Raw genomic sequence first — 27,119 nt, 5'->3', positions numbered from 1 at the left:
CCATACATGAAGCTACAACTCAGCTCGACGGTGATACTAGTTCTAGCAGTGAGTCAGATGATGCTACTATGTTGAATGCACAACTTGCAAGTGCAGTGACTGCTTTGACTCAGCTGACTCAAAACTTGGCTCAGATTGTGCAAACAAATGCCAAGAAGAAGAAGAAATCAAGAAAGCACAAGCATGGAAAGAGTGAGTACACACATGCATCAGCTTCTCACGGCAAACAACACACTCATGCATCAATTTCCCATGAGGGACAGCCATCAAAAATGACTCAGAAAGTGACTTCCAAGAGAGAAGAATCCCCCAAAAGAGCACTTGAGAAAGAGGTACAAAAAGTACAGCCAGTGCAATAGTATGAGCAACCAACACAAGGCCTTGATTTGGGTACTTCTACTCCTTAAAATAATAATGTACAGTCCATAAATGTGGCTCAGCCACCTCAGCCATATTTGAGGCAGCAACCTGAATATTTTGGTACAGATTCTATCTTTAATGCTATGTTGACTTCACCGCCAATTGGGCATAGAAAGCAAGCCATGTATGATGGGAATGCAGCCAAGCATGCAAGCCACAGCACATGCTCCCGTGCCTAATGTTCAGCCAAGCATGGCTCTCCCTAGTGAAGGGAATGCTGCAAAAATATAGCCATCTTTGGGACAGCCAACATCAAATGTATATAAAGAATTTAAGGATGGTGGTTCTCATGTCAAGTTTGAGACATATAATGGAGTACAGGACAGGTACAAAGCCCTCACACTCCTTCAACAGTTTGATGCTGCATTTCTTGGGGGTTTGTTTACAGAAGCATCCAAGATGAGGAAGGTTGCCACATTTTTGAAAGGCAATGCACTTAAGTGGTACACCAACCTTATGCTTCATGGAGATGCACCTGCTATTTGGCTGTGTTCTCTTCTACTTGGCTTACTCCAACTTTTGAAGTTGAAGTACTTTCACACTGGCATGACTTGCCATACAAACTTTGCAAGAATCTTGATGATTACACCCAGAGGTTTTTTGCTGCCATTGAGCTCTTACAGGCATGTTTCTTTGAAAGAGCAAATAGAGAGGTACTGTTGTGGATTGCCTAGTGAGCTACGTGATTATTGCATCAAAACCAAGGTGGGTTCTATGAATCAATTAATTGAGAATGCAAGGACATCATATGCATAGATGCAAGAGAAGAATTTGGGCTTTACGGACAACAAGAAAGAAGACAGCAAACGGGCTGCCAAACACCAGGATAAGAAGGACATCAAATCTGAAAATAAAAATTATGGCAGACGACCGTTTCAAAAGGGAGTAAAAGCCCAATTCAAAGCTGGTCAAAGGCGTCGACAGCCTAATAAACAGCCCCGTACCAAGTTATCTGATGAAGAGAAAAAGTCACTCATGGAGCAAAACAAATGTTTTATATGCAAAGGAGAGGGACACCGCTCTTTTGATTGCCCATACAAGAAAAGAGACAGGTCAGATGATGATAAGAATGATGATAAACAAGCTGATCGGAAGGGCAAAAGGCCTAAACCTTCCGCAGGACTTCTTCCAAATGTGATTGGGAGTTTGCCACATGCACATGATGAAGAGGAAACGAAAAAGACTGAGATGTACAGAGCATGGGGAAAAATCAGAAATCAGAATTGTTTGTTTTTCTTTGATTCTGGGGCAAAGGTGAATTTCATAACTCCTGATATGGTAGGAAGGCTTGGCATCAAGCCTGAGGAAATGGGGCCATCCGGCATGTGTGATATGGCCAACCCTAAACTCAACACACCTGTCACTCCTATCATTGGCAAGTTGAGGATGCATATCCAGGGATATCAGGATGCAGAGGACTTCTACATTATGCCTTTGCCAGAGTGTGATGCTTTGCTTGGGATGCCTTGGATGTAAAGGGTAGGGGCTGATGTGCAGATGAGAAACAAGAAGAGTTCTTTAACTGATAGAGGCAAAAATCATGTACTTGATGTAAAGTTGAAAGGGGAGTCCATCCCTGTAGTTTCAGCTTCTTGTATTTCCAATGTAATAAAGCGTCATATTTCAGCATACTTGAGTTTTGTCAAAGAGGACAGCCAACCAATTCAGGAAGGCTCTACTCTTTCTGCTTTAGATAGAGAAAGGGCTGCTTTTATTTCAGATTTTCAAGATTGTTTCTCAGATGCACTTCCTCAAAAATTACCTCCCAAGAGGCCCGAGGATCATCAAATTGATATAATTCCAGGAAGCTCACCGCCTAATATATCTCCCTATCGTGTCAGTAAGGCACAACAGGAAGAGATAATGTCACAAGTGAAGGAACTCTTGGAAAAGGGTTTAATATAGCCAAGTAATTCTCCTTCCCGTTTCCCTGTGTTGCTTGTGCAAAAGAAGGATGGCAGTTGGAGAATGTGTATTGATTATAGGGCTTTCAATAAAGTCACAATTAAGAACCATTTTCCAATTCTACGCATCGATGATATATTGGATCAGTTGGAAGGTTCCTCAATGTTCAATCGTATTGACCTTAAAAGTGGATACCATCAGATAAGGATACGGCCTGAAGATGTCTACAAGACTGCCTTCCGCACTTCATTTGGCTTATATGAGTTCCTTGTGATGCCTTTTGGTTTGACTAATGCACCTGCCACTTTTAATAGAATGATGGACACAATTTTTAGAGCGCACAGAAAGTTTGTGGGCACTTTCTTCGATGACATCATTGTGTTCTCTAAAAATTTTCAAATTGTACATGTGCCGAGTAACAAAAATGTCGTGGCTGATGCACTTTCCAGGAAACCACAGCCTGAAGTAGTCTCCAAGAAACCCAGTGTTTCAGCAATGAGCATTGCTTACAACAATGTGTTAGATGTGATGAAAGATCAATATGTTAATGATGCTGATTTTTCAACTATTTATGATCAGCTTTCTGATGATCAAAGGCATGATCACTATATGTTGAAAGAGGGTTTCATTTTGATGCATAGACGACTCTGTGTCACTGATCAGATGCGACAGAAAGTCATAATGGAAAGTCATGCTCCTCCATATGCAGGACATAGGGGAATTACAGCAACAATTACAGCAGTGGAGCAATACTTTTATTGGCCATCTTTGAGGAAAGATGTGGAAGAATATGTGAGAACATGCATGGTTTGTCAGAAAGCAAAGTTTGACAGGCAGAAGGCACCTAGGTTGTTACACCCTTTGCCAATTCCGGATAGACCATGGCAAAGCATAGCTATGGATTTTGTGTTTAATCTTCCACGTACTCCTACTGGACATGATGGATTGTAGACAATAATTTGCAGGTTTAGCAAACAAGCCCACTTTGTGCCAGTAAGAAAGAAAATTACAGCAGATCAAATTGCCAAATTGTTTCTGCAGCATGTCTTGTAGAATGTGAACCGAAAGCAAACTCATTGTCAGACGCATTTCTCCTTTCTCGTCTGCGCGTGTTCACATGCATGTATGGATCTGTGTCCTCGTGATTACTTGTTCCTATGCCTTGCATAACAGATGGAGTTGCACTAAGGGAATAGGGCAACATACCTTGCACTGATTCTTGTGGGATAGGCACTGTCGAATAACCCAATGTTCTCATGCCGGCCTGTCCTCTTTCGTCAGGGTATACTTGTTCTTCGTTGGCACCGAACTTGAGATGTTGCTCAGCTTCTTCTGAGTTGAATAGAGGTCCTTGTTTACGTATCAGAGAGAACCGTGGAGAGGTAGAGGCACGAGGTGTGCGGGTACTCGCTTCAAGTTCCTTCCATTTCTGGAATTCAGCAAATTCTTTAAAGAGTTTGGAGAGGTATTCATCACCTTCAATCCTTGCAGACTCTCTCTCGACATATGACGAAGGTGGTGGTTGAATAGAGGTCGATTCAGGCTGAGATCGCTTCGGGGAAGAGGGAGAAGACATCTTCAGGTGATGATTTATCTTCCAAGCTTTTCAGATCAAGGCTCAGGTGTCGATTGGCACACCTGGCTCTGATACCATATAAAGAAAATACTTGGAGACAAATAAAACAATACTGAAGACTAATAATGGCTGAAGAAGAAATATATATCACAAACAGAACTCAGTACAGGAGAAGATATGAGAAAAGCTCTGGAGGAAGCAAACGTCAATCCTCTAGGGAAGACAATCGTAGTGAACTTCTGCACTAGCTCCACAAGTTGGAACTGAACCAAATCTGAGACAGCAAACTGATGCAAAGGTTGCTGCAGATTTGGAATAGAAAGAACATAATCTGGAGTGGAAGTTGGAGGCAGATCTGGAGCAGAAGTTGGAGCAGATCTGGAGCAGAAGTTGAGGGCAGATCTGGAGCAGAAGTTGGGACAGATCTGAAGCAGAAAGGAAGGCAGATCTGGAGCAGAAAGGAGGGGCAGATCTGAAGCAGAAAGGAGGGGCAGATCTGAAGCAGAAAGGAAGTCAGATCTGGAGCAGAAAGAAGGGCAGAACTGAAGCAGAAAAGAAGGCAGCCAGGAGGCAGGAATTGAAGCAGCAGAGGAGGCAGCCAGGAGGCAGAAGTGGAGGCAGCAGCGGAGGCAGCCAGGGGGCAGAAGAGGCTCAGGGTGTGCAGGTACCTCTGGAGCTGGAAGAGATGAAGAATACTTAGGCCCCCCCCCTTTAAATAGGAAGGGGCAAGTCGGTCAACCAGCTGGTTGACCCCAGAACTGACCGACCTGGTCAGATATTGACCGACCAGGTCAATCTGGTCGGCCAGATCTGGTTGGCCAGATTTGGTCGGCCAGCAAGGAGCCTTTGTTTTTATTTATTTTATTTTTTTTTATTTTTTGACCTCCGAACCGGGGCTCTTTGACAGGGCTTTGGTTGTGGATTTTGCCTCCGATCCGGGGCTCTTTGACAGGGCTTTGGTTGTGGAATTTTGTCCGGACGGAGAGTCACCTGTGGTGTTTTTACCTGCAAGTGATCGGACTTTTGCACCAGTTTGACCTTTGATTATCCTGTCCTCTAGAATTGGAGATTGCCTGGCTTAACAAGGGAAACCTGGGAAGTGCAGGAATACAGAGCCGAAACCTATCAATGGGGAAGACCTCAATTCCAACAGATCTAGATAGTGTGGAGGTGTGAAACTTGAAGTATGATGTCGCTCTTGTAGAGATATATACAATGATATGGTGGTGTGGTATCAATAGACTATGACTTAGTTATTTTAGAGTTTTTGTGTGCTCTAGTACTTGGACTATATATACGAAGTACTTGTACTTCATTTGGTTGAACATTTCAGAAGTTCACTTCTTGTTCTCGTGTGTTCACAACTCTTCTCCATTCTTGTTCCTACATGTGGTATCACTTCCAGCTCTGTCCCTTGCTTCCCTGCTCTCCTACGTGCTTCTATTGCACTTCTCTCGCAGAGAAGAAGTTAGTTCTTGCTGGTCGACTTCTCATGATCTTGAGCTACAAGATTTTGCACCAAGAAGCACTCCTCAGCTGGGCGACTTTGTTTTGTGCCGCGCGCATTGCTTTTTCAGGCAATTCTGGATACCGGAAGTTATTTAGCTGTGTCGGGCAACCCGGATGAGTTTTGATCAAATGTACCGAGGTTTTACCCCCCTTTCAAAGCTGTTCGTGCTCTCAGAAATTTCATTCTGAGCAACAGATAAGAAGATACCAGCAATATCATTTTACGTTTTGCTGATTTTTACTGATTTCCGTACATTTTTCCTTTGTTTCGACTCTCCACCTCGCCTCTCCAGCTCAACATTTGCCTTGCCCACTTGCCTGTTGCCTCTCTAGCTCGCCTCTCGCATCTCCATCTTGGGATACGACTTGGTGGTTCGACTTTTGCTCCAGCTCCAGCTCAAGATCCTTGCTTCAGCTCATTTTCAGCCTCTCCCAGTTGATATAGCATTGCACAGAGTTGCCCATTTGCTGTCTTTTCCTTGCAAGTACACTTGCCTTTATTCTTGAGCTTGCAATCGTGTCTCTCATTGAGAATTTTGGTTCAAGGACTGAAGCAAATAAGTTGAATGGACCCAACTATGCTTGTGGTCATTTACACTCAAGAATATCTTGGTTGGAAAGGGCTTATTGGACATTGTGAAAGATGATGAGGCTAGACCTGCTAGATCTCGCACGAGTGCATCTTTCACTTCTAGCACTACCACTCAGTCTTCTACTACCGCTCCCACGGAGGATCAGAAGAGGTTTGATCGCAGGGATGCCCAAGCATTGTCTTTGATTGCATTGTCTGTGAAGACACACATTAAGTCCAATATCAAGTCTTGCAAGACTTCAAAGGCAGCTTGGGATAGAGTGAAAAGTATATGGAATGTGAAGAATGAAGCAAGAAGCATTGCTTTGAATAATAAGTTCAATAACTTGTCCATGTAGGAAGGTCAAACTATTCTCGCTCATATTGCAAAGATTACTGACATTTTGGATGAGCTCGCAGCTATTGATGATGGTATAGAAGACAATAAATTGGTCTCTATTACCCTCAATAGTCTGGCACCCTCATATGATACGTTTGTTACTTCCTTGACTATTATGCTCAAGGCTGCTCCACTCAGTTTTGAGGAGTTAGTTGGCTTGCTTTTACAGGAAGAAATGCAGACTTCTAATTCAGCCCGTTCGAGTCAGCAAGCACTTGCCACTCATGGAAAGGGTAAATTTCAGAAAAAGACCAGCCACTCATGGAAAGGGTAAATTTCAGAAAAAGACCAGCCATGCTTATCAGCCCAGGAAATGCAAATGCAATTATTGCAAGAAGCCTAGTCATTACATTGGAGAGTGCCAAAAAAGGATTGCCAATGAGAAAAACCACTCAGGGTATAATCCGATTGCAAAGAGGAAGAATAGGACTCTCATGGAGATGACACGGTGTATGCTGAAATTTAAGAGAATGTCAAAAGCATTTTGGGGTGAAGCAATTGTTACAGCCACATACATTCAGAATCGCTACCCTACACAAGCATTGGTTGACAGAACGCCTTTTGAGGCATTTTATGGATACAAGCCCAAGGTCAATCACTTCAGAGTATTGGGGTCTCTTGCATATGCTTTGGTACCAGCTGAAAATCGATCCAAGCTAGATGATAAAAGCATCAAATGCATTTTTGTGTGGTTTAGCACTGAAAGCTGAGGTGTAAGGCTAGCCACAAGGAAAGTAATCATAAGAAGGGATATTTTGTTTGCAGAGCATGATAGCATGCAGCCCATCAGTGAGGAGTTGCCTCCATATGATGATACACGTATGGACATCATTCAATTTGAGGATGATCCTGAAGTTCATAGATGGGCTTGGTTGACACTTGCAGATGCTAAAGATCAGCCTGTATTGGGGAGAACCAGGGCCAACACTCTGAATGCTAAGAAGCAGGTGAATTTTGCTCTCGTGACCCAAGTAATGGAAGCTGAAACCAAGCCTTAGCGCTTTGAGGATGCTTAGGGCAATCCGGCATGGCAGAAAGCCATGGAAGCTGAGATTAGATCCATTCAAAAGAATGCTACATGGGACTTGGTTGATGCGCCCATTGACAAGAATTGGTCGGCACCAAATGCATCTACAAAATAAAGTATCATGCAGATGGTACAGTTGAGAAGTACAGAGCCCGTTTAGTTGCCAAGGGGCATGCACACAAGAAGCATGCACAAAAGAGAGAATAGATTATGAGGAGACTTTTGCTCCAGTGGCCAAGATGACTACCATTCGCTATGTCATCTCTCTTGCTGCGTTTTATGGTTGGTCTGTGTACTAGATGAATGTCAAGGCCGCCTTCCTCAATGGGGATCTCAACGAGAAGGTATGGGCTGAAGCAAGTGCCTCGTGCATGGTATCATAAGATACATAAGTTCTTGCTGTCCTAGGGCTTTGTCAACACTCATACAAAGCCAAATTTATATGTTCCGCAACAAAAATCAGATTTGGTCATGCTTGTGCTTTATGTCGATGACATCATACTCACTGGCAGTAATTTGCAGCAAATTGCAGGAGTGCAGTCCGTCTTGCGTCAGACCTTTGACATGACAAATTTAAGCCTCTTACACTACTGGGGAAAGATGCAAAGGAATGTCTTTCCAAGGAATGGACCAGCGGTTAGAGCTATAAGAAAATTACAGCTTATACATAGTAAAGTGTCTTTATTGATGTTTTTTTCAGATTTACACGGGTCTATTATTTATGTGCTTTAAGCATTTTGTTGCCATGGCTGAAAATGAGAGAGTAATAGTTGCAGATGCCTAGGATAGAGGAGGGAATACTTGTCAAATGCTTTTATAGAATATTTGTAGGAAAAAGATATTAAGTACTAGTGTACACTGCCATACACAACTCAATATGTCACCACAATGTAAATATCCTAAGTCAAAGTACAGTTGACCATTTATTTGATCATAATTAAAGAGTTTTATATGTGTTAATTATGGTCAAAGAATTGACTACGGTCAAAGATACTTGACTCTGGTCAAGTAAACCTGACTTCGGTCGGGGAGACTTGGTTTCTTACCAAGAGGGTTAACTACGGTTAACCAGAGAACTACAAAGCTGACTACGGTCAGAGAGTGTTGACTTCGGTCAACGAGACTTGGCATGCGCCAAGAGGGTTAACCACGGTTAACCAAGATGTGCCAACTTCGATTGGAGAGACTTGGGTATAATTAAGGCGCCTCGACCCTTGGTCAAAGCCCCTTAATTATGATCAAGAGCATTGACTTCGGTCAACGAGAGAATATATATATATATATATGTGTGTGTGTGTGTGTGTGTGTGTGTTATGTGTGCACATGTATTCAGTGGGGACGCCCACCGTGACTAGAACTAGTCCACAATGTGTTATTTACATGCAAAGCGCTAACAATTAATGGGTGCCATGGTGGTGCGCTTTAATTAATTGTTGCAGGTACTAGGAAGAGTTATTTTCCTAAGCGCTACGGGAGCCTTATCAGAGTCTGGGAGGCGGTTCGCGTGACCAAGTGCTTCGAAGACTCCAGAGTTGCCCTTAGTGGCATGTAATTAGGAAAGTAGTGTAGAAATTGACAAGTGGCTTGTTGCCAAGAAGGGAAGCCTGAGAGCTCATGTAATGATTCATTCATTCACATTTTGGATTATGTATGTACAGCTCCTACGCCGAACTGATGTACTCAATTTCTCTCTGATGAATTAAAAAAACCTTCGGGGGGGTGCAGCCCGACGATTGTCTTGGGCCCTAGTGTCTTTGTTGAGAGAGAGAGAGAGGGGGAGAGAAAATGAGAGTGTTGTTGGTTGTTTTATTTCTACGGGTAGTATTTCATTGGTATCAGACCCAAGGCTCATAGCCTTCTCAGGCTGTGACGATCCAAGAGATAAGGAGGGAAAGAAGCAGAGACCCACCGTGACCACGTAAAGCGTTGAGGTGAGCGTAACGTGCAGGTGCAAGTGTACCTGAGCAAAGGAGGGAGTCGCCAAAAGTGATGAGGCCTATTACCACAACGACGCATAGCCTATGGCGAAGACAAAGTGTGGTGATTAAGCGTCTGCAAACAGAAAAGCTAGACGAGGACTTGAAATCCTGAGCGAATCTGGTTTCAGCAGCACAAGCGATCGACACTAGCACTAGCCATGGGATTTTATTCGGAGGTCTCATCGTGAGCAGAAGACTTTGTTCATCGTTTGGAGCCTCTGATGTTGTGCGTCAAGCTATGGGCGTTTGATTCGCAATTGCTAGAAAGGTGTAAAGCAGTAGGTCTAGCCATCGTTCCATTTTTCGTTGACGCTGAGCGCTGACAGAAGCCCCGCGACGGAGGACTCTAGAAGGCGCAGGCGCGACACGCAACGCTGCCCTGAAACCTTAGGCATACGTGGCTTTTGCTGACGTGGCCAACGTGCCAGCTAGGAGTACACGTGGTCTAGTTAGTCCAGTTGCAGACTAATCAGACCAGAACCAGTCAGTCTGGTTAGAGTAACCAGCCAGTTACTCCATCTGGTTACTGTCCCCAAAAGACAATTGCAGAGACTGTTTCTGCCAGCAGTCTTCACCTATCTGAGAGAGTATTTACTATCAGAAAAGCAGCAGAAACACAGTAAAATCAGAGATTTGCAGAAAAAGAAAATGCATGCCTTTGTGCTCAGGAAAAGATGAGTCAGATGCATTCTGAATGCTTTTTTGCAACAGCCAGAAAAGGGGCAATATAGTTATTGATGACTTGGCAACTTTGTGGGTATATGCCTTGAGTTGACAGCCCGGTACTGGCATAGATTGTGAATGCAAGACACCTCTTGTTGAGGTAATTTTTCCCTTTGAAAAGCAAAGACAGCGTGCATCAGTTGCATACACAGTGTGTGTAAGAAACTTGCAGATCTCAGACGAGTTGTAAGAAAATGGCTCAATCACCTATCCAGTGGGATTCACAAGAGAGGGATGTACATCCAAGACAGAGAAGTGAGCAACAAACTCAACAAGAATTTGAGCAGATGGTACGCACTCGTATACAAGAGATGGAAAATCTCAAAAAGGATCCAAGGGCTCAGCATTTGTTTCAAGCAGAAGCTATGCCTAATGCAGCATATGATGTGCCAATGCCAAAGGCACACTCTCGTGTACAGCCAGAGAAAGAGAGATCTCATAGGGGACGGTCTCATAGCAGGAAGAGATCGAGGCATCATCACTGATCTCCTAGTCCATCATCGTCTACCTCGAGCTCGACTTCTGTATCTTCTTCTTTATCAAATAAACCATCAAGGAAAAGAAGGAAACACAAGAAGTCTAGGAAGAGTAAGTCTTCCAGAGAGACCAAGGAATTCAAAGAGGGAGGTAAATCTGTCAAGTTTATGACCTACAATGGACAGTATGGTCATACAGACAAAGCATTGCAGTTCATCAGGTAGTTTGATGCTGCATTCGGTACATAAAAGTTTTCAGAATCCTCCAAGTTAAGAATGGTCAGTTTGCACTTGACAGCAACAGCTAGTGCATGGTGGAGTGCACAGACCACAGATGGGTCAGCCCCAAAGAAGTGGAAGGACTTCAAGAAATCCTTCTACCAACAGTTTATGCCTAAACAGTTTAGAGATCATGTTCTTCAAGATTGGGACAGTTTGCATATGGATGCAGGAGATACAGTGGATGTGTACAACCAAAAGTTTTGGGATGCTTATTTGCAGGTTGCACCTTTCAAAAAGATCTCCAAAGGAACCCAAATGAGAAAGTACAGAGCAGGTCTCAATCCAAGAATCCAGGTAGTAGTAAATGCTTTGGGGGCAAAGAACATTCAAGAACTTATGCATTCAGCTTCAGTAGCTAGTCTGGTGCCGGAGTACCTCAGACTCAAAAGAGCTTTTGCTATCATGGGGAAAGATAAGAGATCAGCAAGCATTAATCCTATTTGATCCAGGGTCTATAGACAATTTCATATCTGAAGATTTAGCCCTGAGATTAGGGATAAGGTTTTTGTAAAAGAAAAAGAAAATGATATGCATGCTGAAATGAATGATGCGGACAAAGATAAATTTCAGTTTCTTGTAAACTTTAAAGATTGCTTTTCTGATGCTTTGCTAGGGGAGTTACCCCCAGAGAGGCCAGAAGATCATCAGATAGAGTTAATGCTTGGTAGTGAGCCACCAAACAGACCACCTTATAGAGTCAGTGCAACTCAGAGAGAGGAGATTATGGCTCAGGTACAGGACTTGCTGTCCAAAGGGTTGATTCAGCCTAGCTCGTCTCCTTTTTGTTCACCAGTACTTCTAGTACAAAAGAAAGGTGGTTCTTTTCGAATGTGCATTGATTATTGTGCACTGAATAAGATGACCATCAAAAATAGATTTCCAATACCACGCATAGATGATGTGCTTGACCAGCTCAAAGGAGCAACAGTTTTCAACAGGATAGACTTGAAGAGTGGCTATCATCAAGTCAAGATACAACCACAAGATGTGCATAAGACAGCTTTTCGCACTACATTCGCGTTGTATGAATACTTAGTGATGCCTTTTGGGTTGACAAATGCTCCAGCCACATTCAATAGAATGATGGATCGCATCTTCTGAAAGTACATGCATTTCACGGGTACTTTCTTTGATGATATCCTGCTTTGGTATTTCAAGAACTTCAAAATCAACTTTTTGCCAATAGCAAGAAAAGACAAGAGCGTCGACTTCGGTCAACGAGAGAATAAATATATATTTATTTATTTATTTATTTATTATATTTGTTATGTGTGCACATGTATTTAGTGGGGATGCCCACCGTGACTAGAACTAGTCCACAATGTGTTATTTGCATGCAAAGCGCTAACAATTAATGGGTGCCATGGTGGTGCGCTTTAATTAATTGTTGCAAGTACTAGGAAGAGTTATTTTCCTAAGCGCTACGAGAGCCTAATCAGAGTCTGGGAGGCGGTCCGCATGACCAAGTGCTTCGAAGACTCCAGAGTTGCCCTTAGTGGCATGTAATTAGGAAAGTAGTGTAGAAATTGACAAGTGGCTTGTTGCCAAGAAGGGGAGCCTGAGAGCTCATGTAATGATTCATTCATTCACAAATTTGGATTATGTATGTACAGCTCCTACGCTGAACTTATGTACTCAATTTCTCTCTGATGAATTAAAAAAACCTTGGGGGGGGTCCAGCCCGACGATTGTCATGGGCCCTAGTGTCTTTGTTGAGAGAGAGAGAGGTGTTGTTGAGAGGGAAAATAGATCCCTGATGGAGATGGCCACATGTATGAAAAGGGTAGAAGCTATCTTATAAATTTTGGATGGAATCCATTATGTGTGCCACACATTTTTTGAATAGGTACCCAACGTCCGACAGTTGATAGTAGAGCTCTGGAGACAGCCCCAGGACAAACCCGACGAGGGGTGGGTGGCATGGGTGGCTCAGAGGATTCAACAGAGCAATCAGGAGCCCCAATGCCAGGCCCTGAGCCGGAGAACTGCTCTTCAGGAGTGGGAGAGAGCGTTGCACCTAGATCTTGTGTCTATCGAGAGACTCAAGGAGTAGGACTTGGGGTCCCAATGGCCCAGGGACCGTCTGGAGCATGCACGTTTGGAGCTGCAGGACTTGGAGGTCCGCAGAGCAGAGTTCTCATAGAGACTCATACCACTCTTCACGGGCCAAATGGGTCCAACATGGTGATCCACACCACATGACCATGGTCTGCAAGGATCCAACTACAACGTTTCAAGGACTCGTAGGGGCATATGCACACAAACCCCCATGAGATCCTCGAGATGACTACAGCGATCTATCGCCAGCCCTTTAAATCAAAGAGGCCTCGTCCACCACTCTTCTGGCTAGAGAGGCAGTTTGAGAGCAGGTCCCCTCAGTTGTTTCGCAAGTCTTAGCAGACGTCTGGAGGAGCCCTTCACTGATGAGGAGTTGTGGGAGGCCTTACAGGCTCTTCCAGGCCAGAAGTGCCCGGGAGAGGAGGACGACCTGCTGACCCCGACCATTTTTCGATGCTTCTGGGAGTACATCTCCACCTCCCTCCAGTTAGCCTGACAAGAGATCTTTGATTCCAGATCCCTTCCACACTCCTTGAGCAAGATTGGATATGCCTGATTCCAAAGGGAGGAGATAGATCATGTATTCACCAGTGGAGACCGATCACCCTTCTTGATGTAGCTTACAAGCTCTTGGCTAAGGTCTTGAGTCTGCTTCTCAAACCCCACCTTCCAGATATCATTCACGAGACACAGACCAGATTTGTCCAAGAGCGTAGCATCCTGGATAATATCTTTACTTTCTGGGAGGTAGTTGACTAGGCCAGGAAGGAGGCGCAACCTTTCGCCATCCTTCTTCTCGATTTCGAGAAGGCATGTGATAGTGTAGAGTGGTCCTTCTTGAAGGGGACTATGCAAAGACTCAGCTTCTCGGAGAGATGGATCATAGGGGTTTCAGCTCTTTATGCAGGCAGCTCAAGCCAGGTGATCATTGGGGGCCACATAGGCGAGACCCTTCCTCTTTCCTGTTTAGTGAGGCAAGGTTGCCCGTTGGCCCCTTATCTTTTCCTCTTTGTGGAAGAGGCCTTGGGCTATTTTTTGCATTCTCATGCACTTGGCCTTACAGAGATGAGGCTTTCGATCTGGAAGGAGGAGGAGCTCCTAGACTCTGAGTTTGAAAATGATACAATGCTCTATGTGGACAGCTCCACAACTAGTCTAAAGGGGGTCAGAGGGGCCTTGTCCATTTATTGTGAGGCCTCAAGAGCTCGCATAAATTGGACCAAATCTATTGGTTTCTTCACAAGCACAAAGGAGATCCAGGAGGTGCAAGATTGGGGAGCGGATTTTGGCTTTCGGTGGATCCCGAGAGGGGAGACGACAAAGATATCTGGGCTGCCAGGTAGGCATCAACATTTCGGCGGAGCAGCAATTTAGCCCAGTTCTAGAAAGTGGGCGGAAGCTCTTGTACTGGAGCTCCGCTAAACTCACACTCGCGGGCCGAGCATTAGTGGTTAACCAGGTACTCCTTGCCACAGCCTCGTACATTGCTTCTTGCTAGTGTTTCCACCAAGACTGTATGGGGCAGCTACGACGCTTGGTACGAAAATTTCTCTTGTCCGGATCAGATGGCACGCGCAACACCAAAGCCAGGGTGACCTGGCAGACACTGATTTTGCCCTAGGCACAAGGTAGACTAGGCATTATTGATCCAGAGATGCAGAGCAGAGCCCTTTTGGGCAAGCTGGCAGTGAGAGGCCTCACCCTAGGAGCGGAACCTTGGAAGCTCCTACTCCAACGAGGGCTTCCTGGGAACACTCCTCTCACTGGTGGTCAGTGGCAGCAGTCCTACAAGTGGATCTTCTCTAGGGCTTCGTTGACAGGGAAGGGTTCTCCATTGATGAGGAGCCTCTACTGAGTGTGGTAAAGATTGGCAGGAGGACTCATACAGAGCAACAATGCCAAGGAGCCAGTTGACTCACTTCTGACTCATCTTAGATTCTTGCAAAAACACGGCAGCAAAGATAAAGATTCTTACACACTCAAATAAAAGGGGATGATGACTTCGATATCGGAGGAGCTCACCCCAATTAAAGAGCCAATAGAGAAGAAAAGGCACTTACTAGGAATTCAAATCTAAGCCTAAATATTCTCCATCTTAGACTAATGTAACAATGGCCATTCTATGTTAGGATTACAAATAGTCACGCTGCTATATTAAAGGTGGTGATGCTTCATGCGCTCGCATTTTAGGGATTTGATGCAAAAGCTTCATACATAGTCTTCCATCTGTGTTAATAGAACCGTGCGTGTGTGTGTGTGTGTGCGCGCGCTTTTAACAAGCCTCGCATATTTGATCATAATCCCATTCTACTTTGGGTATCTGTTATAGAAATTGAGGAGCATGTCTTGACGAGACATTAATTGTTTCTGAGAAGCTAAGTATTTTCCAAAGGTCGATTTGAGCGACCGTTAGATAAGGATATTTGAAAGTGATGTCTACAAAACTTCTTTTTGCATGCATTTGGACATTATGAGTTCTTAGTAATACGCTGTGGACTTATGCATGCATCACCAACTTTTCAACATATGATGAACGATATCCTCTGTTCAGATCTGGGAAAGCTTGTTGTTTTCTTTTTAGATGCCATTTTGGTATATAGTACGACTCTTCCAGATGCCATTTAGGTATACAGTAAGACTCTTCCATTTTGGTATTCAGTAAGATGCCATTTAGTACGGACTATTTCTGTTTGGGCAAGACTTGATGCATTGACCCCTCCATAGTCTTATCAACTCTGGACGGAGCAATGTGGCGCCTATGGATTTGGGAGGGCAGATCCTTATGAGCAGCCTACAGCACATGATGATGTGGAAGAAATTGTCACAGAGCAGAGAACAGCTGTACAGGAAGCCAGATCAGCCCCCCAATGGCTTATGCAAACTTTGCACGACAGCTAGCAGTCAGTCCTTGCCCCAATAGAACAAGGTCTGATTCATGAGGTTCAGAAGGAGCACACTATGCTGATTCAGCTTGGATGAGCACCCTTTGTGATGCAGAAGAACCTGAACTTTGAGGATGCCCAAGACAATGAGCATTGGATGAGAATCGGGAGCATTGGATGAGAGCCATGAAGGCAAAGTTGGATTCAATCCACAACAACAAAACATGGGATTGAGTGGAAGGGTAGAGAATATGATGACCTAAATGACCACCATCAGGTGTATGCTTATCAAAATGGAAAGTGCCATCAGTTGGACAAACCGCCTTTCTGAATGGGGGCTTGCATAGGAAGTCTATGTGAGTCAACCCAATTGTATCAACAAGCTTGGTCAAGAAAATAAAGTATGCAAGCTGCATAAGGCGTTTTATGGGCTCAAACAAGCTCCACGGGCTTGGTATGAGAAGACTCGTACTTATTTGACCAACCAAGGTCTAAATAATAGTCCAACAAAAAGTTCCCTATACGTCAAGAAGGACAAAGGGTACTTGTTAATAGTCATCCTTTATGTGGATAACATACTACTCTCATGCATCAATCCAGAGAAAATTGCAGAATTCAAGAAAGATCTTAAAGATCCATTCGAAAAGTCAGATTTGGGACTATTGTAGTATAATATGGGAATTCAGTTTACGCCGTCACAAGAGGGGATTGTCATGAAACAGTCCAAGTATATACAAGGACTGTTACATAGGTCCAACATGCAAAATTGTAAGCCAATTTCAACTCCTGTTGAACCAGGGCTTAAACTCTCTAAGAGTGATGATACTAAACCATTTGATGTCACTCTATATTGTATGCCTTATCTACCAATCAACACGCGTCTTGATATTTTAGTTGGGGGTGCCACGAGAACATACGTGCACAGCTTGAAGGCCACTAATTGGTATGCAGTAATACATTTTCAATTATTTGCAGGGCACCCAACATCTAGGATTATTTATGCCAAGGGGGTGACTCTCAGTTCCATGCATTCAGTGATTCAGACAAGGTAGTGACCATGATGGTCAAAGTCCACTAGTGAAAATTGTTTCTTTCTTGGCAGCTGATGCATATCTTGGTTGAGCAAAAAGTAACCCACTATGGCCACCCCTATGTTAGACTTAGGGCAACCCTTACTATGCAGAATAAACTCAGAACACTCACTTGATCTCCCCCAATCACAGCAGCAAACAGTCACTGAACTCACACAGAGAATACACCATTGTCACATGCACCCCTGCACTTGGGTGCAAAGTGACACACTGGCTAAATCGACAAGTGTGTAATAGTTCCCTAATAGGAAATTTTGTCGTATGCTGTGACCCCTTTGTGAGCCCTTGTCTAGGTACAGTCACACACAAGCTACGTAAGTCAATCTCTTAGTCTTAGGTCAAGTCGGAAGATCAGTCCTTGTTCACTAGTACCCACTGGAGAAACGTAGGGTCCAGCCTAGGATAGGAGCCCTTTTGGGCCCCCTCAGGGCTGGAACAAGTGAAGAGAATGGCAGGGGAAGGGCTGCCTTTATAGGCTACCCTGCACCCCTCCCTAGGGCTGCCATTTATGGGGCCAAGGGACCAGCCAACCAGCCCCAAAAGCCCTATAAATAGGGGGCCTCCAGGCCCTCTTTCCTCATTCAGTTCTCCCAGCACTTCAGCCTCCTACAGTTCCTCCTCAGCCCCCTCTGAACAGCCTGACACTCACCCCCAGTGGCCCTCTAACCAGCCTCAGCCTTTGGCATCAGTTCAGCCCTCTGGGAACGTGTTTACGCAGCGCATCAGACGGGGAGTTAGGACAGCGAACGGAATAAGGTTTGTGGTCTGTTTCAGCAGCTCTTTTCAGTTATCGTTTACAGCTTTACACAGCTCACTCTCAGCTCTATATTTCAGTCATCTCTCAGCTCTCTTATAGGATCTATCACTCCTAGCTTTCACTCTCTCACTCACGCAGTAACCCTGCATTCCGGTGGACAGCGCAAGCCTCTCCCTTGCCTTGCATAAGCGTCCTACATCATCAGTGTGGACAGCATAAAGGTCTCGGTATTGGTCGGTGTTGCCTCTCAGGTCTTCTGCTCTACGTGTGCACAGTAGGCTCTTCAAAAACGCGTTTTCCGTGCTCTCTCGAAGAGTGTTTTTTGTATTTCTCAGTTCTCCAAGTATAAAGCAAATTCTCCCCTGATTGGGGGAGGGGGCCCTCAGTGGGTACAGGGACCCAATCAGTTGTCAACTCTACTCTCTCTCTATCTCATCTCCTTTCTCTCTCTATGGTTTACAACGCTAAGTCCTCACTAAAGGTTTGAAGGAGGTCTTGCTGTGAATTACATGATTAGATTACCATTGCATGTTACAGCCATGTAGAGAAGGAATAGAACTCAGATTATTCATCCACAAATCGCAAAATCCGCAAAGAAAAGGAACCAGAAAAAGGTGCTCAGATTGCGATCTACAGGAAAAAAAAATGCCACTCTACAGTGTTCGCATGACCTTCAGAGGCTTCAGTTCGCATGAGTAAAAGTAGCCAAAACGCCTGCCTATTATATGATGATGAGGGATCCCAGTCAACCAATGGGGTCTGCTAAGATAACTGAAGTAGAACTCGACCGACGAATAATTGAAGTAGATCTGGCCCAACCTGGTCTGCAGCCAAAAGTCCATTGGATCTACTAGAGTTTGATGCTCATGCAAGCGCCTTTCTCCCACACTGATAGAGCACCACCCGCGCTGTGCCCCCCACCCGACACCTCGTCTTGCCCCACCCTCGCGATCCATGTGTCTCGTGCCCTGGTCCTGATGCCGACCCCACCAACACCCCGTGCCATCCCACTAATGGTCCTTGACCCCAACGCCCCATGCCATCCCATCAATGGCCCCCGATTCCCAATGCCCTACGTTGTTCCATCCCCAACCTCATCAACAGCCCCCAATCCTGACACTTGACCCTAAAGGCTCCCCCCACCCGGCCCCTAAGTGGGGGGTATGTGTTGGGAAGAGTATCTTCCTAGAATTCGCCTATAACAATTCTAAGCATTCAACACGTTGCTATAGTCCCTTCATGTTGATGGATTTCAGTCCAAAGCACCAATGTCTATAGGACTTCAGAAGAAAAAAGTGCAGCTTGAGAAGGAAAAGATAATGCTGCCAAAGACTTGCATTAAATGTTGAAACATACTTAACATAATATCAAAAGAGCTCAAGATAGAGCTAAAAGCTACATGGATCCACATGGAAGGAAATTTGAGTGTGACGAAAGAAGAATTCTATTTAAAAGAAACAAAGTCTTCCAAAACCATAAAGGCCAATGAGTTTCCTAAGTCATCTATGAGGTATTGTGGACCACGCACGACACTCAAGCGAATTGGTGAGTTTGCTAGCTATACCAGAAAAATGTAGAGTACAACAAGTCATGCATGTTCGTCAGTTTTATAAATAAATAGGATAGACAGCAATCTGTCCTCTTGAACTGACACAAACCTTGCAAAAGTTAATTGCACCTTCATGAGTTAACCTCACTTTAAGGATATTGTGGCGAAACATTCATTGAAATTTTTCATCGTTCTATAGGGCAGACCTTCGTATCGGGAAAACTTGGTTAGCCTGAGCTTCTCAGAATCGTGACAGTGTGCCAAGTTTTCTTTTGAAAGAATAGTTTATAAATCAGCTTAGTGCTACGAATGATCTTCTCTTTATTACAGCATCCAGGGAGGTAGATTGAATGATCAGGGTAGACAATGGCGCCCTTGGTACAAACTGCGTATGCAGGCCCTTAACCATTACGCATGAACACGAAAGAAACAACGATATGATGATACCCTGCAAAATGCCTTTCGACAACAGGGGTGCCGCGCAGACGTACAAATGCAGACAAGAATTGGGAGCATGGAAAAACGTCAGACAAGGCGCACCTGAGCATGACTCCAACACTGTTCTACAGTGAGAGGACCATTGTTGTGAAAGATGCCATGTAGGATGTCAGCAAGACGAAAGGCTTCTTCTGGGGGCACCTTAGGATCGATGGGCTCTGTCCTACCAAGGCTGCTTCTACTCCTAGGCACTGATTTGGAAGTGAGCTTGGATGTGCTTCCCCTTGCCAGCAGCCTCAAAGCAGTGGCAAACATCTTTTGGCTCCTGCCCAATTCAAATAAACCAAACAAAACTCCTCATCTGCAAGCTCCTGTCATTTGCTCACAAACTCTGCCAACTGAGAGAGATCAGAAAGGAGCCTTCGATCAGCAATGCAATGATCCAAACCAAAGTTGACATTCAGCCCCAGAAATTTGAGAAGAATGAGCATATTCGGGATTCCATGATCTCTCGAAGTCCATCATACGAATAGGTGTAGAACCTTGTAGAGCCTCGGATTTTCTAAAGGAAAAAGCATTGGAAAGGGCTGGGTTTTAGGAGGGCTTTGTGTCACAGCAGTTGATAGATGAACATCTCATCTCATTTACACAAAGCATAGTGCAAATTTATATAATTGATTTACTAAATAAAAATAGATTGGACGGCTTTCCGCTGTGGAGCACGTAACTACTAACTCGAAATTGAAGCTGAATCTTAGTGTTTTATCAAATTTTAAGAAAAACAACTAAATTAGTAAAATGGTGGACATGAGACGCGACACAAGGTCCATTAGGACCAGATCCTCCATGCAAATGGCAAGGGTGGTGATTTATTACTGATTTCGTGATGTCCATATTTTGGAAGCTTAAGTCCAACAAATATATGAATAAGGCAATACAATAATTGATCCTCGTTGTTGCAGTCTATACAATATTGTCACATGGACTACAACCACATGAATAAAGGTGTCGATCTTGCATCCATCCTAGATTTCCTTGCTCCCTCACATCGATAACATGCATGCTTTCCATCGTAAAGCACATAACTACTAACTCGAAATTGAAGTTGAATCTTAGTGTTTTATCAAATTTTAAGAAAAATAACTAAATTAGTAAAATGGTGGACATGAGACGCGACACAAGGTTCGTTAGGACCCGATCCTCCCTGCAAATGGCAAGGGTGGTGATTTATTACTAATTTCGTGATGTCCATATTTTGGAAGCTTAAGTCCAACAAATACATGAATGAAGCAATACAATAATTGATCCTCGTTGTTGAAGTCTATACAATATTGTCACATGGACTACAACCACATGAATAAAGGTGTCGATCTTGCATCCATCCTGGATTTCCTTGCTCCCTCACATCGATAGCATGCATTAAAAGAGAGAAATGTTGTAATAATTCAGATTAAAACAAGCAATTTTGAATGGATGATATATATATGGTAATATATAATATATAATTATTATAACCACAAATAGTATGGGCGAGGGAGGCAGCACGCTTCCTTTTCCAAAGAGTTATAATCCGAGGGAACGGGCCCTTCCCTAGGTGCCAAGAATATGAAGTCGAGAATATTAGCGCCGAGGATAAGTCTTGCGAATGGATAAGATACTGGCATTACCTGAATGTCAATAGTCGTAATCATAGTCGAATGCTGATAAAATCACTACGAGCAACGCACTAGGCAAAATTCAAATTCTCGTCCTCTTGTGGTGATTTATTTGATCTTAGAGACAATATGCCCAAAACTTGCCAATGTGAGCCTAAGAGAATCTGCGTGTGTCCTTGAGCAGGATGATTCCAACATTCTCAAATTGTGCAGTACACTGTGGATCAAACTCATGACTGCAAAGATTTATGCACACTTAAAGCAGCTTTAGATGACGATTGTGATATGGTACAACCAACCTCGAACTGTAAGTGGCATGGATCACTAGAAGTACTTGTCAAAGTGTCTATTGGTGCAATTTGGAATACAACAGGAGACTTTTGTGGCCTCAAGACATGGATATTCACAAATGAAGTTTGCGATTGGGTCGACGGAAAGAGAACGTACCAGGTTGTGTCTAATACTGCCAAGGTAGTGCAGTTCAGAAGTCCAACAAAGAGAAATTATGGGTGAAGGAGAGGTTGGATGCATTTGATTCAGTAAACCATTGGTAAATATGGAGAGAGGAGAGGAGAAGAGTGGAAATCGAGAGAGAGGGCACAGCTAGAGAGCACACCACAAATGACTAACTGTATACTAGATTTAGTTGAAAATAAAGAATATATACAAACCCCTTTAGGGTTAGGGTTCCAACCCTTTCCTTTTTAGCTCTCTTTTGGGTTAGTGCTATGCATATATGATAATACATGATGTTGAAATGAATCCTCAACACCTTCCCTCAAGGTCAACATCATGAAGTAGGCCTTCCCTTAAGATGATGATTCTAGGGAATCGAAGAAGGAATGAGCATTACATTCCATCTCGCCACTTTAATGGGAATGTCCTTTCTCTGCATCAAACCAAGAGCTTGTCGGTGCTTCTCAAAAAGCTCTTTTCCATGTGGTTTGGTAAAGATGTCTGCAACATTTTCTTTGCTATCACAATGTTGCAGTGTGATGTCATCAAGTAACTCTTTCTCTAATGAAGTGCTCTCTGACATCAATATGCTTTGTCTTTGAGTGATATATAGATTCTTGGCCAATGCTTGAGCCGATTGATTATCACAATATATTGTTGTTGGCTTTGATTTATCAAAGTAGTTTGTTTTTGACAATAGTCTTCTGAGCCATATAGCCTCACATGCACATGTTGTGAGTGCTCTATAGTCTTCTTCTATTGAAGATAAAGAAACAATTGGTTGCTTATTTGGCAACCATGATATAGCACCTTTACCAAGGAAAGATGCATATCCTTGTATGGATCTCTTGGTATCATGATCTTCTACATAGTCACTATCATAGTATCCATGCAACCTTGGGTGAACTTACTGCATAACAAATATCTAGCCTTGTGATAGTCAGATATATAAGTGATCCAATGAGTTGCCAATAGTACATGTCATTGACTCTAGCTTTTTTAAATCTTTAGTAAGTTTCAAACTCTATTCCATGGGAGTGGCTACAATCTTGCAATCTGCCATATGAAACTTCTTCAGGAGATTGTCCACATATTTATGTTGCCTCATGAAGGTGTTGTCTGAGTCTCTCCAAAACTCAATTCCAAGACAATAGTGCATAAGTCCAAGATTTTCATGTTGAACTTTGCAAATAAGTATTGATTTAGCTTGCTGATGAAGCTATCATTGCTTCCTGTCACAATCAAATCATCTGCATACAAAAGTACAATAGTAATGTCTTCCCCTTGAACTTTGTAGTAGAGAGTATGATCTGCATTGGACTTCATGTATCCCAGATTAACAAAATACTTGTCAATTCTGATGTACCAACTTTTGGGTTCTTGCTTTAAGCCATAGAGACTCTTCTTGGGATGACAAACCTAATGCTCTTTCCTTGGTTCAACATATCCTACTAGTTGCTGCATGTAGATTTCCTCGTCTAGGTAACCATTGAGAAAGGCATTCTTGACATCTAACTGGTACACATTCCATCTACTAAGTGTCACTAGTGATATTAAGAACCGTATGGAATCCATCTTTGTTACTGGAGCATAAGTCTCATCATAGTCTTGATTCCATCTGGATTGTACTTCAATTTGTAAACCCATTTGTTTACGATGGCCTTCTTTCCTAGTGAAAGGTTGCATAATTCCCAAGTATTGTTCTTGTACAAACCTTTCATTTCTTCATTCATAGCAGTTTGCCATTTTGGCTTGTCAATTGCATCTTTGAAGTACACTCGCTCTTGTGTGGCCATGATGGTAGTCATAAGAGCATAATTGGGAGTTTCAACGTGAATTGCTTTGCCTTTCTAAGCATATGTCAATCTTACGGGTGGTCTATTTTCCCTAGTAGACTGTCTAAGTTGTTGCTCTTCTAGGGGTGTCTCTGGCAATTTGTGCTCTTCTTCATCAATCTTTTTTGTAGGTGACTGAGTAATGGATGTGTCTATCTCTCATGTATTTGATTTCTATCAAAGATGACTTGTGTTTCGTTATTTCCCCAACTGACAAAAGGTTCTTGTTGAGCTTCGAAACACAGAGTACATCTTTCACCAATCCTTTTGTACTATTAAAATCGCTCATAGGGACAATCCCTTTCCCTTGAGCTACATTTGGTGACATGTGGCACATTATCTAGCCCATGTCTTATCGGCCATGTTAGCAAGACAACCCCAGTGCCACATCATTAATTAATCTTCTCTGTCCACATCATCAATGACCTGAAAGTTTCACATCATCATGCTCGGGCACACATCAACAACCATAGCCAATCACTATATCATCACATCTTATCTCCTATGTGGCAGCCTCTTGCCTGCCTTGTTAACAGTCGAGTCAGCATTCTAGTCATCGTGCCATGTTACCTTGGCTACTAGCCATGTCACCTTGACACATCAAGAGGTCCATTCAGCAATGCCACCTCATCAGTGCCACATGGCATTGTCTCCACACAAGCACAGTTACCTCTTGCTAAGCACTTATTGCATACTGCATGCGCACACAGGTGCCACATCACATCGTGGCCCACAGGCACACCCCTTGGCTAGCACATTTTTCATGTGGACACAACTCCCACATCATCATTAGCACTCTTTTGGCCCCTCCACTTAGAAAAAGTTGTATCTCTTGATCTAGGAAGAATTTGAGGGTGCTCCAAAATGAAAAATGCTCGTTTTTTTTTGCTCTACACGCTCGTCACATTAGATACACATTTTGGCACAAGTATCACACACTTTCTAGCCTCAACATCAAATCCACTTCTTGGATGCACATAAATCTCTACATCGACGCACTTGACCTAGTACCTATAACGAACCAAAGAAAAGGAATTGCTACTTTTTCATCGCTTAACGGTTGGTCAAGATCTAGATCAGAGTAGCATAGTTTATCCTTAGAGGAGAGAACTCCAAAGCAACCAATCGAAGCCATGCCCAAAAATTTCCAAATAGTTCATACTTGGAGTCAGACCCTATGCTCACATGCAATTTTTGAGCCTTGTAAAGCCTCTTGGCTATTCCCGACATCATTTGCCACAAGCCTTGTAATAGATTAATTATATATAATGGTTCCATCTTCATCGATAGTTCAAATTGTAGTTGATTCACGCAGTGATTTTCACAGCAAGTTGAGCTTGGACAGCTCTGATACCATGAATAAATATGGAGAGAGGAGAGGAGAAGAGTGGAGATGAGGAGGGAGGGAAGGCACAGCTATAGAGCACACCACGAATGACTAACTGTACACTAGATTTAGTTGCAAATAAAGAATATATAGAAACCCCTTTATGGTTAGGGTTAGGGTTTTCAACCCTTTCCTTTTTAGCACTCTTTTGGGTTAGTGCTATGCACAAATGATAAAACATGATGTTGAGATGAATCCTCAACAATCCATTCAGTCACTTACACGGTTATCGAAGGGAATCATCAGTTTGAGGACGATGTAGGTCGATTTCACGTGTACGAGTATGTTGAAGGGGGTGCAATGGTAGAGTGGTCGTTTGAACTGAAACCCATCAGTGGATATACAGAGGAGGAATTTGTCAGTGCAATGATAAGTGTGATGACTCTTATAATAAAATCACTGGAGAAGCAATACCTAGTGTGTGATTGGACCCCAGGGATAAATCCGGCCATTACACGAAATATCTAGACTTCATAGCCAATCCTTCCAAATCCTTCTATTGGGTTCACTTTGTTCCTCTGGCAAATTGTATGATCGTGGAATGTCTCCTTCACAATTTTTGTTTTTAAAGACACTCCCAAAAAAGTAGATGTCTATGTGGTCCATGTACATAATTGGCAGCCTGGTCGATCATCTCGTCAAATTTCAGACCAAGTTAATAGAGGGCCAAACATACAGGGCACACTTGAATCCCTCATAGGAATCAACTGCTATGCAGTTTTGAAGGCCAAAAAGCAGTAGGAAGGCTAATTGGGAAATCGAAGGCTGTAGGGCGATTGGGGGGAATGTTTCTCTACCATGAGGCATGCAAACCAGCAAGCCAAGCCAAGCTCAATGTACTTAATAGCCATGGTTGATGAGTACATGGAGTTGGGAGAGTCAAAGAGTTGGATGGTGTTCTTTGCCATTGAATTGAATCGAGAGACGGAGCACTGGCAGCTTAAACCTACATCGAATTCTCTTAGAAATGTGCTCTATCTACGGTAGTAGTTAGTACTTCAATTTTGGTTTGATTTGTTGTTTTCAATTTTCCCTGATTCATAAGAATATGCCTCTTGTCTTGGTCTCCAGCAATATTAGGCAATACTCATCTTGGCCTTTGTGCTTCATTGGATGCTAGACACCTTCTTCAGTAATCCCTCAATCTCTGAAATTGCATTCTCTTAGAATTAATAGAGTACTCTCCTATATTAGTAACAAGAACATGGATATACACCCCACAAATGGACCTGCTGTGTTAAGACAGTATAATGTGTACGCCTACTTCAGAACCACCTGAAAACGCGAAGGATGAATGCAATCATCACCACCACCATCAGTTCCACAATTAGCACCCCTTGTGATGATCGATCCTTGGGCGCTAAATTTTTGGAGGTCTGTTCCACGGTTATAGTATGTGAGTAGTGTTGATGCCAGAGAATCCGATCATATGCAAAAAATTTTACTTTGCATGATGATGAGATTTTCTTGTGCCCTTTTTTTGGACGCACGAGATTGTGAAAGCTTTCTGCCCACAAACAAGGGCTCCAAGCAATGGGATTGAGGGATAGACAATCTTGGATGGGTATGCTTTAAGATTATCTAAGCTAGAATCCTCATCTTTGTCAATCTCATGTGGTAGTTACCTTCGGAGAAGTGCAATCTGCTGTGGCATGAAAGACTTCTATGCTCTCATCTGCGTAGATACGAATGAGCAAATTTGTATTATCAAAATAGAGAGTACGCATCTTGGCTCCTCATGTTGGTTTGCACTCTCAATCATTAATAGCAAAAGAATCTGGCCACATTACTAGCAAGTGCAATTTTGCCTCTTATATATTTTGTCAAATCTCCATCGAAAATCAGGCATATGTGCTCCCGCATGATAGTATAGAGCCCCTTCTTCTTGGCTAACCACTACAACACAACAAAAAAATCCATCAAGCTCTTGCCTCACAGTACAAAGGCGTTGCTTTTAATTGAGTTGCTATTTGGATTTCTTTTAACTGTGCTGCTCTTTACATCTCACTAGAAGAAAGCTGTAATGTTAGCCCAAGTTTAGAGATTGCATTTAACGAGATGGCTCTAAAGGTGGGAATTCTAGCCAATCACAAAGCAAGCCACTAGAAACTTGGGGTGAGATGGTCGAAAGGGCTGATAGGCA

General features: G+C 43.3%; 1 protein-coding gene and 1 pseudogene across 1 annotated transcript in view; one reads left to right on the top strand and one right to left on the bottom strand.

The window, feature by feature from the left end:
* Positions 1-20,261, bottom strand: part of LOC147886890 (uncharacterized) — a 43,870-nt gene extending 23,609 nt beyond the window's left edge. The window contains exon 1 of the mRNA XM_087394829.1: positions 19,746-20,261. Within this exon, the coding sequence (XP_087250955.1) occupies positions 19,746-19,958 (213 nt within the window). The 5' untranslated portion in view covers positions 19,959-20,261. The remainder of the gene's footprint in view (positions 1-19,745) is intronic.
* A 1,322-nt stretch (positions 20,262-21,583) lies between these two features.
* LOC147886889 (lachrymatory-factor synthase-like) lies at positions 21,584-25,444 on the top strand (annotated as a pseudogene).
* The last annotated feature ends 1,675 nt before the right edge of the window (positions 25,445-27,119 follow it).

This window comes from Dipteris shenzhenensis, chromosome 23 (assembly GCF_047967505.1).
Source record: "Dipteris shenzhenensis isolate YYH24624 ecotype China chromosome 23, Dip_SZ_1.0, whole genome shotgun sequence".
Lineage (NCBI taxonomy): Eukaryota > Viridiplantae > Streptophyta > Polypodiopsida > Gleicheniales > Dipteridaceae > Dipteris > Dipteris shenzhenensis.
The sequence above is the reverse complement of the archived record's forward strand: the minus strand, read 5'-3'. Positions and strand labels throughout refer to the sequence as shown.